The sequence below is a fragment of the Babylonia areolata genome, chromosome 19 (assembly GCF_041734735.1).
Source record: "Babylonia areolata isolate BAREFJ2019XMU chromosome 19, ASM4173473v1, whole genome shotgun sequence".
NCBI lineage: Eukaryota > Metazoa > Mollusca > Gastropoda > Neogastropoda > Buccinidae > Babylonia > Babylonia areolata.
Window position 1 is genome coordinate 63,841,348 of NC_134894.1, and position 15,000 is coordinate 63,856,347.

The 15,000-nt window shown below is 42.3% G+C and overlaps 1 protein-coding gene across 1 annotated transcript in view; it reads right to left on the minus strand.

Annotated features, from left to right (window-relative positions):
* Positions 1-49: 49 nt before the first annotated feature.
* The window catches only part of LOC143294240 (ectonucleotide pyrophosphatase/phosphodiesterase family member 5-like), a 15,675-nt gene continuing 724 nt past the window's right edge, over positions 50-15,000 (minus strand). Inside the window, exons 2-5 of the mRNA XM_076605671.1 lie at positions 7,678-7,827; positions 5,754-5,968; positions 3,639-3,761; positions 50-307 (exon numbers count right to left, since the gene is read on the minus strand). Coding sequence (XP_076461786.1) covers positions 50-307; positions 3,639-3,761; positions 5,754-5,968; positions 7,678-7,827 — 746 coding nt within the window. The remainder of the gene's footprint in view (positions 308-3,638; positions 3,762-5,753; positions 5,969-7,677; positions 7,828-15,000) is intronic.

The window sequence follows — 15,000 nt, forward strand, 5'->3', positions numbered from 1 at the left end:
CCCCCCCCTCACTCAGCCAGTCACACCCCCCCCCCCCCCCGTCCCTCACTCAGCCAGTCCCCCTTACAGAAGAGAGGATCCAGCCCTCGTCAGACAGGATGATGATGGGCATGACGCGGGGGTTGTGCTTGTAGTGGAGCCGCTCGGGGATCTCGTCCTTCCTGTACACCGTCACGTGGGGGATCTTCCGCGCGTCGCTCAGCACCTGGGCCTCCCGACCCTCCACAGGCAAAATGGCCGTCACTGTTCCGGAGTCGGGCACCATGGCAACCGTGTCCCGGTCCAGGTAGTCCCAGAGGTTGAGGAGCTGGTGGACAGAGGGGTGGCTCATGCCAGTGGTTCCCGTTTCTGGGTCATGTATGTTAGTAGGCGGCCAGTGAACAGGTGGCCAATATTTTCGGACATCATCCAAACTGGCCAATATTTCCTGTGGTTTTGGAGTTTTGTTTTGTTTTTTCGATAGCATCATTTTCTTCGTTTGTGGGCTGCAGCCCCCACATTCTCTCGTATGTTCAAAAGTCGGCTTTTACGTGTATGGCTGTTTTTATCCTGCCATTATCATCTAACTAGGTCAGTATTTCCTGGTTTTGTATCATATAAACAGGAGGCCAAAGGTTCATATTTTTGCATATCTAAATAAGCCAATATTTCCTGTTTTTGCATCATCTAAACAGGCCTGTATTTCCCGTTTTTATTATCTAAACAGAAGGCCAATGTTTCATACTTTCATCATCCAAATAGGCCAATGTTTCATACTTTCATCATCCAAATAGGCCAATATTTCCTGTTTTGCATCATCTAAATAGGCCAGTATATCCTGTTTTTCTTATCTAAACAGGAGGCCATTGGTTCCCGTTTCTGTGTCATCTATGTAGGGAGCCAGTGCTTCCTGTTAGATTTGTATCATCGAAGTGGGACAATAATCATGGCCAGTTTTTGTATCAATTAAACAGGCCAGTATTTCCAGTTTATGTATCAATTAAATAGGCCAGTATTTCCAGTTTATGTATCAATAGGCCAGTATTTCCAGTTTATGTATCAATTAAATAGGCCAGTATTTCCAGTTTTGCATCATCTAAATAGGCCAGCATTTCCTGTTTTTGCATCATTTAAACACGAGGTCAATGTTCCATATTCTTATATCATCTCATTTGGCCAACATTTCCTGTTTTTGTTTTCAACGAAATAGGAGGCCAATGTAATATTTTTTCGTCTAGATAGGCCAGTATTACCTGTTTTTGAATGATCTAAATGGGCCAATATTTCCTGTTTTTGTAACCATCTAAACAGGAGGCCAAATTCATATTTTCATTATCTAAATAGGCCAATATTTCCTGATTTGTATCATTTAAATAGCCAACATTTCCTGTTTTTGTTATAATCTGAACAGGAGGCCAATGTTTCATATTTTTATCTAAACAAGCTGATATTTCCTGTTTTGTATCATCTAAATAGGCCAACATTTCCTGTTTTTGTTATCAAAAACGGAGGCCAATGTTTCATATCATCTAAAATAGGCCAATATTTCCTGTTTTGTTATCATTTAAACAGGGGCCAATGTTTCAAATCCTATCCTCTAAACAGGCCAAAAGTTCCTGTTTTGTATAATCCAAATGGGCCAATATTTCATGTTTTTGTTATCTAAATAGGAGCCCAATGTTTCATATTTTCATCATCTATTAACAGGCCAGTATATTTCTTGTTTTCATTAAACAATAGGCCAGTGTTTAATATTTTCATCATCTAAGTAGGCAAAAATTTCCTGTTTTGTAGAATCTAAATGGGCCAATGCTTCACACTTTTATCATCTAAATAGGCCAGTATTTTCTGATTTTGTATCATCTAAATAAACCAGTATTTCCTGTTTTTGTATTTTTTAAATAGGCCATATGTATCCTGTTTTGTATCATCTAAATAGGCCAGTATTTCCTGTTTTTATCATCATCTAAACAGAAGGCCAATGTTTCATATCTTTATCATCTAAATTGGCCAATATTTCCTGTTTGGTATCCTCGAAACAGGCAGCCAGTATTTCCTGTTTTTGTATCATCTAATCAAGAGATCAAAGTTTCCTGTTTTTGTATCATCTAATCAAGAGGTCAGTGTTTCCTGTTTTTGTATCATCTAATCAAGAGGTCAGTGTTTCCTGTTTTTGTATCATCTAATCAAGAGATCAATGTTTCCTGTTTTTGTATCATCTAATCAAGAGGTCAGTGTTTCCTGTTTTTGTATCATCTAATCAAGAGGTCAGTGTTTCCTGTTTTTGTATCATCTAATCAAGAGATCAATGTTTCCTGTTTTTGTATCATCTAATCAAGAGGTCAATGTTTTCTGTTTTTATATCATCTGAACAGGAGTCCAATATTTCATATTTTCATCATCTAAATAGGCCAGTATATCCTGTTGTGTATTATCAAAATAGGCAAATATTTCCTATTTTGTATCATCCAAACAGGAGGCCAACATTTCATATTTTCATCATCTAAATAGGCCAATATTTTCTTTTTCCTATCATCAAAATAGGCCAATAGTTCCAGGTTTTGTTATCTAAACAGAATGCCAATGTTTCATATTTTTATCATCTGAAAAGGCCAGTATTTCCTTTTTTTCTAAATTGGCTAATATATCCTGTTTTGTATCACAAATAGGCCAATTTATCCTGTTTTATATCATAACAGGCAAATATTTCCTGTTTTTGTTATCTAAACAGGTGGGCAATGTTTCATATTTTTATCATTTAAACTGGCCAATATTTCCTGTTTTGTATCATCTAACAAGGCCAGTATTTCTGTTTTTATTATCTAAACAGAAGCCCAATGTTTCATATCTTTATCATCCAAACTGGCAATTATTTATGTTTGGGATCTTCTAAACTGGCGGTCAGCATAGCCTGTTTTGGTATCATCCAATCAAGAGGCCAGTGTTTCCTGTTTATGTATCATCTAAACAGGAGGCCAACATTTCCTGTTTTTACCCATCTAAATAATTAATAGGCTAATATTTCCTTTTTTGTATCATCCAAACAGGCGGCCAGTATTTCATATCTTTATCATCTAAGCAGGCCTCTATTTCCAGTTTTTGCTTTCATCTAAAGCCAATGTTTTATATTTTTCTCATCTAAATAGGCCAGTATTTCCTGTATTGTATCATCTAAACAGGAGTATAATGGTTCATAATTTTGGGTCATCTAAACAGACCAATATTACCTGTTTGGGGTCATCTAAATAGGGTAACATTTCCTGGTTTTGTTATCTAGATAGGCCAGTGTTTCCTGTTTTGTATCATCTAAATAAGCCAGTGTTTCCCGTTTTGTATCATCTAAATAAGCCAGTATTTCCTGTTTTCGTGTCATCTAAATAGGAGGCCAATGTTTCATATTTTCATAATCCAAATTAGCCAATATTTCCTGTTTTGTATCATATAAATAGGCAAATACTTCCTGTTTTTGTATCAACTAAATAGGCCAATACTTCCTGTTTTTGTATAATCTAAATAGGCTAGTATTTCCTGTTTTTGTATCATCTAAACTGAAGGCCAAAAATGTTTGTATTTTGTATAATCTAAACTGGCCAGTATTGCCTGTTTTTGTATCATATTGACAGGAGTCCTGCTACCAGAATTATGAGAAAAAGACTCACTCTGTGTTGAGCGTTGACGTCAGTCATGCCATGATCTGACGTAAGGATGAGGTTGACGTCATCAAGTTTTTTCTCTTCCATCGTCTTCATGATTAGGCCAAGGATGCCGTCCATTTCTCGAACCTTCCACCAGAACAACAAATCCATGATTATCCGCAATATCATTCTGATGATACAGATCATGGAAATACAGTACTGACATCATTTGGATGGTACAGAATATGAAGAAAATGCCCACATACTGAGATAATCATTTGGATGGTATGGAATATGAAGAAAATGCCCACATACTGAGATAATCATGTGGATGGTATGGAATATGAAGAAAATGCCCACATACTGAGATAATCATTTGGATGGTATGGAATATTAGGAAAATGCCCACATACTGAGATAATCATGTGGATGGTATGGAATATTAGGAAAATGCCCACACACTGAGATAATCATTTGGATGGTATGGAATATGAAGAAAATGCCCACATACTGAGATAATCATGTGGATGGTATGGAATATTAGGAAAATGCCCACACACTGAGATAATCATTTGGATGGTATGGAATATGAAGAAAATGCCCACATACTGAGATAATCATGTGGATGGTATGGAATATGAAGAAAATGCCCACATACTGAGATATCATTTGGATGGTATGGAATATGAAGAAAATGCCCACATACTGAGATAATCATTTGGATGGTATGGAATATGAAGAAAATGCCCACATACTGAGATAATCATGTGGATGGTATGGAATATGAAGAAAATGCCCACATACTGAGATATCATTTGGATGGTATGGAATATGAAGAAAATGCCCACATACTGAGATAATCATTTGGATGGTATGGAATATGAAGAAAATGCCCACACACTGAGATAATCATTTGGATGGTATGGAATATGAAGAAAATGCCCACATACTGGGATATCATTTGGATGGTATGGAATATGAAGAAAATGCCCACATACTGAGATAATCATGTGGATGGTATGGAATATGAAGAAAATGCCCACATACTGGGATATCATTTGGATGGTATGGAATATGAAGAAAATGCCCACATACTGGGATATCATTTGGATGGTATGGAATATGAAGAAAATGCCCACACACTGAGATAATCATTTGGATGGTATGGAATATGAAGAAAATGCCCATGCTCAGAGGTTCAGTTTCTCAAGGAGGCGTCACTGTGCTCTGACAAATCCATATACGCTACACCACATCTAAGCAGATGCCTGACCAGCAGCATAACCCAATGTGCTTAGTCAGGCCTTGAGTGCATGCATATATATTTGTCTACCAGAGTGGATTACTACCACAGAGTTTTGCCAGAGGACAACACTTATGTTGTCATGGGTTCTTTTTTCAGTGCGCCAAGCGGATGCTGCACATGGGACGTTGATTCATCTTCCCATCAAACCAACCAGACACTAGACACCCAGTTCAACTCTCCAGTCAAACTTTGGAGAAAGGGCGAGAGACGGAACTGACCCCTGACTCTCACTGACAGTGACAGATGAACATCTTAACTCACTCAGTACGGCCAGTCCTCTCTTCTCCTCTACACAGACCCCTCGGATGTCCAGTGGGTGTCTGAATGACCCAACCTTTAGCTTCCGTCGTCAGAATTGCGGTAGTCTTTGTCAACATTCACCTTTTCAGTATAAGAGCCTTCCACTTGCAATATTTTGATGATGGTAATTGGGGTGAAACGCTGTTAACGTCGTCTCTTTCGCCGTTCGTATGGAGAGAGTTAACCTCTCTGCCACCCTCATGCTACAGAATATGAAGACATCCTTTTAAAAATTATTTTATCTGATACAGTGATTCATTTCATGGCATTATCTCTTAATTGTCCTCACTTATGTTTCAAATTATTTGTGCTTGTTTGTGCGGGTGTTTGAGCGAATGCTTTTAGTGCTGTTGTAAAACGCATATAGCTTTAAGAATATGCGCTACAGCAAGACGTCTTAATGAATAAATAAAAATAACACTGTAGGAGTGTTGTTGTACCACACTGTAGCCAAGACTCTCTCTCTCTGTCTCTCTCTCTCGCTCTCTGTCTCTCTCTCGCTCGCTGTCTGTCTCTCTCTCGCTCTCTCTCACCTTGTCAGCCACCTGCGTGGAGGAAGGTCCATACAGGTGACCCGTCTTGTCCGGCTCGTGGAAATAGAGCAGAACGAGGTCCTTGCCTCCGTGCTCCAGCCAGCCCAGGGCCGTCTCCACCCGCTGTGGGAAGGGCACGGACTGGTTGTAGACCAGGTACTGTGAGGGTCGGTAGCCTCGGATCTCAGCGTCGCTTCCAGGCCAGAAGTACACGGCTGTCCGGAGGGAGGGAAGAGGGGTAGGAGTGGTTCATTCATTGAAGGCTTTTTGTCCCTTGGGAAGGGGGGGGGGTGTACAGACATCTTCAATCCTCTCCCTTTGTCCCTTGGGAACATACCCAGCATGCACACCCCCGAAAGCGGAGTATGGCTGCCTATATGGCGGGGTAAAAACTCGTGTACATACGAGTGAACGTGGGAGTTGCAGCCCACGGACCAAGGATAAGAAGTCCCTTGGGAAGGGGTGTGTAAGACATCTTCAATCCTCTTCTGTTTTAATCTTAAGTAGTGTGTTAGCGTCATTTATCTTATATTAAACGCTTTATGCGGATGAAGACAAGTTTCGGTCAGTGTCAGCACTGGGGACAGAGAGGGAGAAAGAGTTTCAGTTTCTCAAGGAGGCGTCACTGCGTTCGGACAAATCCATGTACGCTACATCATATATGCTATGCAGATGCCTGACCAGCAGCATAACCCAACGTGCTTCGTCAGGCCTTGTGTGGTTTTGTACATCATTATCAGAGTGGATTTCTTCTGCAGAATTTTGCTGGAGGACAACACTCTCGTTGCCATGGGTTCTTTTTCAGTGCACCAAGTGCGTGCTGCACACGGGACCTTGGTTTTTCGTCTCACCAGAAAGACAAGACGCTCAGTTTTCCAGTCAAATTTGGGAGAAAGGGCGAGAGCGGGATTCGAACCCACACCTTCACGGACTCTCTGCATTGGCAGCTGAGTGTCTTAACCATTCTGCCACCTTCCTGAGAAAAAGAGGGGAAGGGATGTGTGCAGACATCTTCAATCATCTCTTCTTTTCTTTTTAAAGAAGTATGTCAGCCTAATTTCTCTTATCTGAAACGCTTTATGGGATGAAGAACACGCTTCGGACAGTGCCAGCATTTGGGGAGAGAGAGGGAGAAAGAGACAGAGAGAAAGAGACAGAGAGAGAGGGAGAAAGAGAGAGGGAGAAAGAGACAGAGAAAGAGAGGGAGAAAGAGACAGAAAGAGAGGAGGGAGGGGTGGGAGTTAAATTGTACGTTGTTCTTGGGTCAATGTGAACATTTATGATATGATCTCCAAAACAGTTTTCTTAATCTGCTTTCACAACACAGTACAACACAGCACAGCACAGCACAGCATAATATAGCGCAGCACAGCACAGTACAGCACAACAGCAAAGCACCAGTCAGGTACTCCCTGGGCGCTTGAATGACAGTCTGGGTGCTAGTCCTTTGGACGAGACAACAGACCAAGGTCCCGTGTGCTGCATGCGTTTTGCACACGTACAAAAACCGTCCACAACAAAAGGGCTGTCCCTGCTAAAAAGTCTGTAGAAAAATAACCACTGACAGTAAAACAAAACATGCAGACAGGAAAAAACAAAAAAACAAACAAAACAAAACAAAAAAAACAAACAAACAAACAAAAAACACAACAGGAAGCAGGAAAAGAAGGGAATGCACTGTGACGACATGCTCTCACCCCCACCCCACCCCTCCCAACTGGGAACAGCAGCCCGAATTTCACACAAAAAGTGATACAATTTGATACAATGCAACACATTCGTCGTGCTTCGATAACCACAGCAGACTGACAATTCATGCCAACGACAGTTACGGTAATCAGAACCACTGTGGTACAAAACAAAAAAACGAAACATAGCCAAAACACAAAGCCAAAACAAAACGACCACACACAGTCCGCCATACCCGATCTCTTGTTCTGCCGCTCAGCGGTGACCCATATGGGCTCACCTCCTTCCCACCAGAAGCTTTCTGTGGAGCGCTTGCTGAAGGAAGCGTTTCTCACCGGGTCGTACATCCGATTGGCCAGGATTCCGTGACTCTCTTCATGCAGACCTGCACGCAGCAACATGAACTATGCAAACAGAAGGCACATTTTGCATCCTTTGACACAGTTGACACAGCAACATGAACGATGCAAACAGCAGGCACATTTTGCATCCTTTGACAAAGCTGACACAGCAAAATGAAAGATGCAATACTTTGACCAAGACAGCACAGCAAAATGAAAGATGCAATACTTTGACCAAGATAGCACAGCAAAATGAAAGATGCAATACTTTGACCAAGATAGCACAGCAAAATGACCAGCTAACGAGGTGTTCTTTTTTTCTTTTTTTTTTAGTGTGTGTGTGTGTGTGTGTGTGTGTGTGTGTGTGTGTGTGTGTGTGTGTGTGTGAGTGGGCTAACTACATATCGCCCCAGAGGGGGAAAAACGGAAAAGCTAACCCCCAAACTAAGTATAAATCTCCAGAAAAACAACAACAACGACGAAAAAAACGAAACAAAAACGTAACTAGATGGGAGACTATCCAAGCCTTTTCCTAATCCCAGACCTCCCCCCCCCCCCGCCCTCTTCGCCACACCTCGTCAATTTTCTAACCCCCCTCCCCTCCCCCTTCACCCATCCTCTGCTGTCAGAGTTAAATGTTAGACGAGACACAACCCCCATGCCAATCCGCTAACTGCTCATTACTTTCAAGCTGACGTAAACTGGACCTGGACTTGTTAACCCTTTCACCGCCAGTCAATTTAGAGTACAGAATTCCCTTGTGGTATAAACACAGAAAAGACCATGGCGAAGAATAGCTGGGGATTCCCCCTGCGATTTATTGAAAATATGGCCTATCCTACCACCGAACATTAAGAGCAGTAGGTTCATGGGTAACAGAACAATGAATGGTCACCTTTCAGTGACATGGGTCCTCTACTACGCCTGTGCAAAAATGCGAGCTTGGCGGTGAAAGGGTTAAGGGGGCGGGCACTTTGTGCGTTTGGCATGGCCCGTTAGCTGAGAATGTCAATTAGAAGGGGAAAAAAAAAGTCACACACACACACACACACACACACACGCGCGCGCGCTTAACATTTTTCTCGTGTACGACCGTTTTGTATTGTGTATTAACATGGGGTCAGGGCAGAAAAAACACCACAACGTTAAACCAATATTCCTATGTCCATAACGTGTGATGGAAATAAATTGGTATTCTCGACATGTGTACATTAACCTTTTTTTATATATATATCTATCATCATCATCATCATCATCATCATCATCATCATGCAATCAACATCTACATGAAGATCTAGTAATCAGCCCGATCCACATGTAATATAACGTTTTCGGAGAGGGAGACAGAGACAGAACGTGAGTGCCCGTGAGATGTGTGTGAGTGTGCGTGTATCAGTGAGAGAGAGAGAGAGAGAGAGACGGAGAAAGAAAGAGAGAGAGAGAAAGAGAGTGTGTGTGTGTGTGTGTATGATTGTTTTGTGACAGGGGGCAAGAGGGGGGGGGGGCGGCGCAGATTTGCAAAAGGGTGGAGGAAGGGGGGTTCATTTTGAGGTGAACAGATCCAATGACCCCCAGTGTGTTGAACCAAGCCTAACCTTGATCCTCTCTCTCCCAGTCAAACACACAACTCAAAGGCATCTCTGGAGGGATCGGGCCACATTCTGTAAAAGGAAACAACAGTAAGAGACTACTACCACTGCTGCTGCTGCTGCTATTGTTACAACTACAACTGTTACTACTGCTACCACCACCTTTTGCGAGTCACACTCTTGCATTATATTAGCAGAACAAAAATTTAAATGAAGCAACGTAAAATACTGTGTCATGGTCGGGGATTGGGGGTTAGGGAATGGGGGAGTGAGTAACGGAATGTACACAGCATCCACTGCCGACACCGCCGAGTCAGTTCTGGAATCCTGCAGGATCTCACGGCACCAACATCTCTGGCCTGTCGGTGGCGGCAGTCTGTCTCGTCACATCCTGCTTCCCAACCCACCCCCACCCTCTCTAAGCGCCCCCGACCCCCACCCCCACCCCCACCCGGTGGTCTGATATCTTACCATCTGGTGTGCCGATGTTATACCTGATCGCGTTTCGACAACGGACTATCAGATGGGTTCGTGTCGTCTGTTCGTTGTGCATCAGACAACACTACTTTTGATATCTAAAAGCATGACGTTTATTTGTGATATCAACACCTGTTATAATGAAAAACTGAGGATAGGGGACTTGAACAATTTGTGATATCAACACCTGTTATAATGAAAAAGGATAGGGAACAATTTTTGATATCAACACTTGTTATAATGAAAAAGGATAGGGAACAATATGTGATATCAACACTTGTTATAATGAAAAAGGATAGGGAACAATATGTGATAAACACTTGTTATAATGAAAAAGGATAGGGAACAATATGTGATATCAACACTTGTTATAATGAAAAAGGATAGGGAACAATATGTGATATCAACACTTGTTATAATGAAAAAGGATAGGGAACAATATGTGATATCAACACTTGTTATAATGAAAATTAAAAAAGGATAGGGGAACAATATGTGATATAAACACCTGTTATAATGAAAAAGGATAGGGGAACAATTTGTGATATCAACACCTGTTATAATAATTTTTAAAAAAAAAGATAGGGGAACACCATTGTTCTCTCCCTCGTATCATTCTCTTCTCTGTCTGCACCCACCCCCACCCCTCTTCCTAACCATTCCTCTCTCTCTCTCTCTCAAACATTTTGATGGAGTTCAGTTTGTTAATATCAACACCTGTTACAATATGAAAAGAACATGGACACAGCTCTCTCTCTCTCTCTCTCTCTCTCACACACACACACACACACACACACACATTTTGATGGAGTTAATAATACCAACACCTGTTACAATATGAAAAAAATATATGGACACAGCTCTTTCCCTCTCTCCCCCTCCCTCCCCCCCCTCTCCCCCCCTCTCTCTCCCCCCTCAGTTTCTCCCGCTCTCTCTTTCCCTCTCGGTCCGTCAGTCGAGAAAGGTTTCAGTTTTGGCCAGTCTCTTCATCGTCTCCAGCGGCTTCAGAGTTCAGAAAGACTACATGCAAATTTTGTTTCAATTCCAGTGTTATCATCACCAGTGCTCACCCCTTCCAATAATGCGTGATGTGTTCCGACATACAATCCGTGCAAAATGCATGACCGGGTTCGCTTACAGCAGCTGGAGCAGTTTCTTAGGTTCGCATGAACTCACAGGATGGCGAAACAACGTGTGAGCGTCGGCAAAACGAAAATGAGTGTAGGCAAAACGACTGACAGTATAGACAAAACGACTATGACAGTGTAGACAAACCAACATGACAGTGGAGGCAAACCAACATGACAGTGTAGGCAAACCAACGTGACAGTGGAGGCAAACCAACATGACAGTGGAGGCAAACCAACATGACAGTGGAGACAAACCAACAGACAAACCAACATGACAGTGGAGGCAAACCAACATGACAGTGGAGACAAACCAACATGACAGTGGAGACAAACCAACATGACAGTGGAGGCAAACCAACATGACAGTGGAGACAAACCTCCCCTGCCCTCTGCTTCACGATCTTTCTCTCCAACTCCTCTATCGCCTCCCAGAGAGAGACAGACAGAGAGAGACAGAGACAGACAGACAGACAGAGAGAGAGAGAGAGAGAGGGGGGGGGGGTGTATTCAATTAAGGCCATAGCCCCGTGTCAATTTTTGATGTGTCATTGCATAACGCAACTTATTTCACAACAATCAAGGAATCCAGGAAATAAATGCCTCTCTTAACTGAAGTGCAATCCAAACAGTTCTGCTTAGTTTCGCGAAAAGTTTAAATGGCATTTGATTGGCGAGACATCAAGCCTTGATTCCAGCTGAACATTTCCAGACTGCACTGTTCTGTACAGCCATCAAACAGTAAGACGGAGTGATTCTTTCAAAGAAGAATAAAATGCGGGGTGGGGGGGGGGGGAGGGCAACTAGCCTAACCTGGTATCTGGACGGGCTTATCCGGTAGTCGTAGCTACCCCCAGGTATGGGTCAGAGGTGTGTAAACTTGTGTCGGTGGCAACCAACATCATCGCCAAGCACGTGCACAACAACAGTGGCTACAAAGTCCCCCCCACAAGTTGAGAGCAGTATGAATGCTGTCTTTGTCAGGACATTAGCAGACTGGAACAGACTGGAGGAGGAGGTTGTACCGGCACGCTCCGTCCCCACAGTTTCTGCAGCACTGGGCAGAGCGGCCTTGGCTGCCTCCCAGGAGTAAATCAACGCGGTCTGTGTTCATGTCTGGGAATCACCTTGAAAAATGTTAATGGGCGCAGTGTGGCGTGATGCGTACCAGTCAACTGACTATCTGGCGATGGTTGTTCAGGTACCTGTAGCAATAGTGTTAGTGGCAGACACAAAGACGTACCTGTACTAATTGCCAGGGAGACAGAGACAGACAAATAGCACCTATTGCATTACTGTACTGACAAAGAGAGATAAGAGAGACAGATACAGACAGACAGTACCTGTGGCAATAGTATACTGTATAGTGACAGACAGTACCTGTGGCAATAGTATACTGTATAGTGACAGACACAGTACCTGTGCCAATAGTATACTGTATAGTGACAGTGACAGACAGACAGTACCTGTGCCAATAGTATACTGTATAGTGACAGACACAGTACCTGTGCCAATAGTATACTGTATAGTGACAGACAGTACCTGTGCCAATAGTATCTGTATAGTGACAGACAGTACCTGTGCCAATAGTATACTGTATAGTGACACAGTACCTGTGCCAACAGTATCTGTATAGTGACAGACAGTACCTGTGCCAATAGTATCTGTATAGTGACAGACAGTACCTGTGCCAATAGTATACTGTATAGTGACAGACAGTACCTGTGCCAATAGTATACTGTATAGTGACAGACAGTACCTGTGCCAATAGTATACTGTATAGTGACAGACACAGTACCTGTGGCAATAGTATACTGTACAGTGACAGACCGACAGTACCTGTGGCAATAGTATACTGTATTGTGACAGTGACAGACAGTACCTGTGCCAATAGTATACTGTATAGTGACAGACAGTACCTGTGGCAATAGTATACTGTATAGTGACAGACACAGTACCTGTGGCAATAGTGTACTGTATAGTGACAGACACAGTACCTGTGGCAATAGTGTACTGTATAGTGACAGACACAGTACCCGTGGCAATAGTATACTGTATAGTGACAGACACAGTACCTGTGGCAATAGTGTACTGTATAGTGACAGACACAGTACCTGTGGCAATAGTATACTGTATAGTGACAGACACAGTACCTGTGCCAATAGTATACTGTATAGTGACAGACAGTACCTGTGCCAATAGTATACTGTATAGTGACAGACAGTACCTGTGCCAATAGTGTACTGTATAGTGACAGACACAGTACCTGTGCCAATAGTATACTGTATAGTGACAGACAGTACCTGTGCCAATAGTATACTGTATAGTGACAGACAGTACCTGTGCAAATAGTATACTGTATAGTGACAGACACAGTACCTGTGCCAATAGTATACTGTATAGTGACAGACAGTACCTGTGCCAATAGTATACTGTATAGTGACAGACAGTACCTGTGCCAATGGTATACTGTATAGTGACAGACAGTACCTGTGCCAATAGTATACTGTATAGTGACAGACACAGTACCTGTGGCAATAGTATACTGTATAGTGACAGACACAGTACCTGTGGCAATAGTATACTGTATAGTGACAGACAGTACCTGTGCCAATAGTATACTGTATAGTGACAGACACAGTACCTGTGCCAATAGTATACTGTATAGTGACAGACACAGTACCTGTGGCAATAGTATACTGTATAGTGACAGACACAGTACCTGTGGCAATAGTATACTGTATAGTGACAGACACAGTACCTGTGGCAATAGTATACTGTATAGTGACAGACAGTACCTGTGCCAATAGTATACTGTATAGTGACAGACACAGTACCTGTGCCAATAGTATACTGTATAGTGACAGACACAGTACCTGTGCCAATAGTATACTGTATAGTGACAGACACAGTACCTGTGCCAATAGTATACTGTATAGTGACAGACACAGTACCTGTGGCAATAGTATACTGTATAGTGACAGACACAGTACCTGTGGCAATAGTATACTGTATAGTGACAGACACAGTACCTGTGCCAATAGTATACTGTATAGTGACAGACACAGTACCTGTGGCAATAGTATACTGTATAGTGACAGACACAGTACCTGTGGCAATAGTGTACTGTATAGTGACAGACACAGTACCTGTGGCAATAGTATACTGTATAGTGACAGACAGTACCTGTGGCAATAGTATACTGTATAGTGACAGACACAGTACCTGTGGCAATAGTGTACTGTATAGTGACAGACACAGTACCTGTGCCAATAGTATACTGTATAGTGACAGACAGTACCTGTGGCAATAGTATACTGTATAGTGACAGACACAGTACCTGTGGCAATAGTGTACTGTATAGTGACAGACACAGTACCTGTGCCAACAGTATACTGTATAGTGACAGACACAGTACCTGTGCCAATAGTATACTGTATAGTGACAGACACAGTACCTGTGGCAATAGTGTACTGTATAGTGACAGACACAGTACCTGTGCCAATAGTATACTGTATAGTGACAGACACAGTACCTGTGGCAATAGTATACTGTATAGTGACAGACAGTACCTGTGGCAATAGTGTACTGTATAGTGACAGACACAGTACCTGTGCCAACAGTATACTGTATAGTGACAGACAGTACCTGTGGCAATAGTATACTGTATAGTGACAGACACAGTACCTGTGCCAATAGTATACTGTATAGTGACAGACACAGTACCTGTGCCAATAGTATACTGTATAGTGACAGACACAGTACCTGTGCCAATAGTATACTGTATAGTGACAGACAGTACCTGTGCCAATAGTATACTGTATAGTGACAGACACAGTACCTGTGCCAATAGTATACTGTATAGTGACAGACAGTACCTGTGCCAATAGTATACTGTATAGTGACAGACACAGTACCTGTGGCAATAGTATACTGTATAGTGACAGACACAGTACCTGTGCCAATAGTATACTGTATAGTGACAGACACAGTACCTGTGCCAATAGTATACTGTATAGTGACA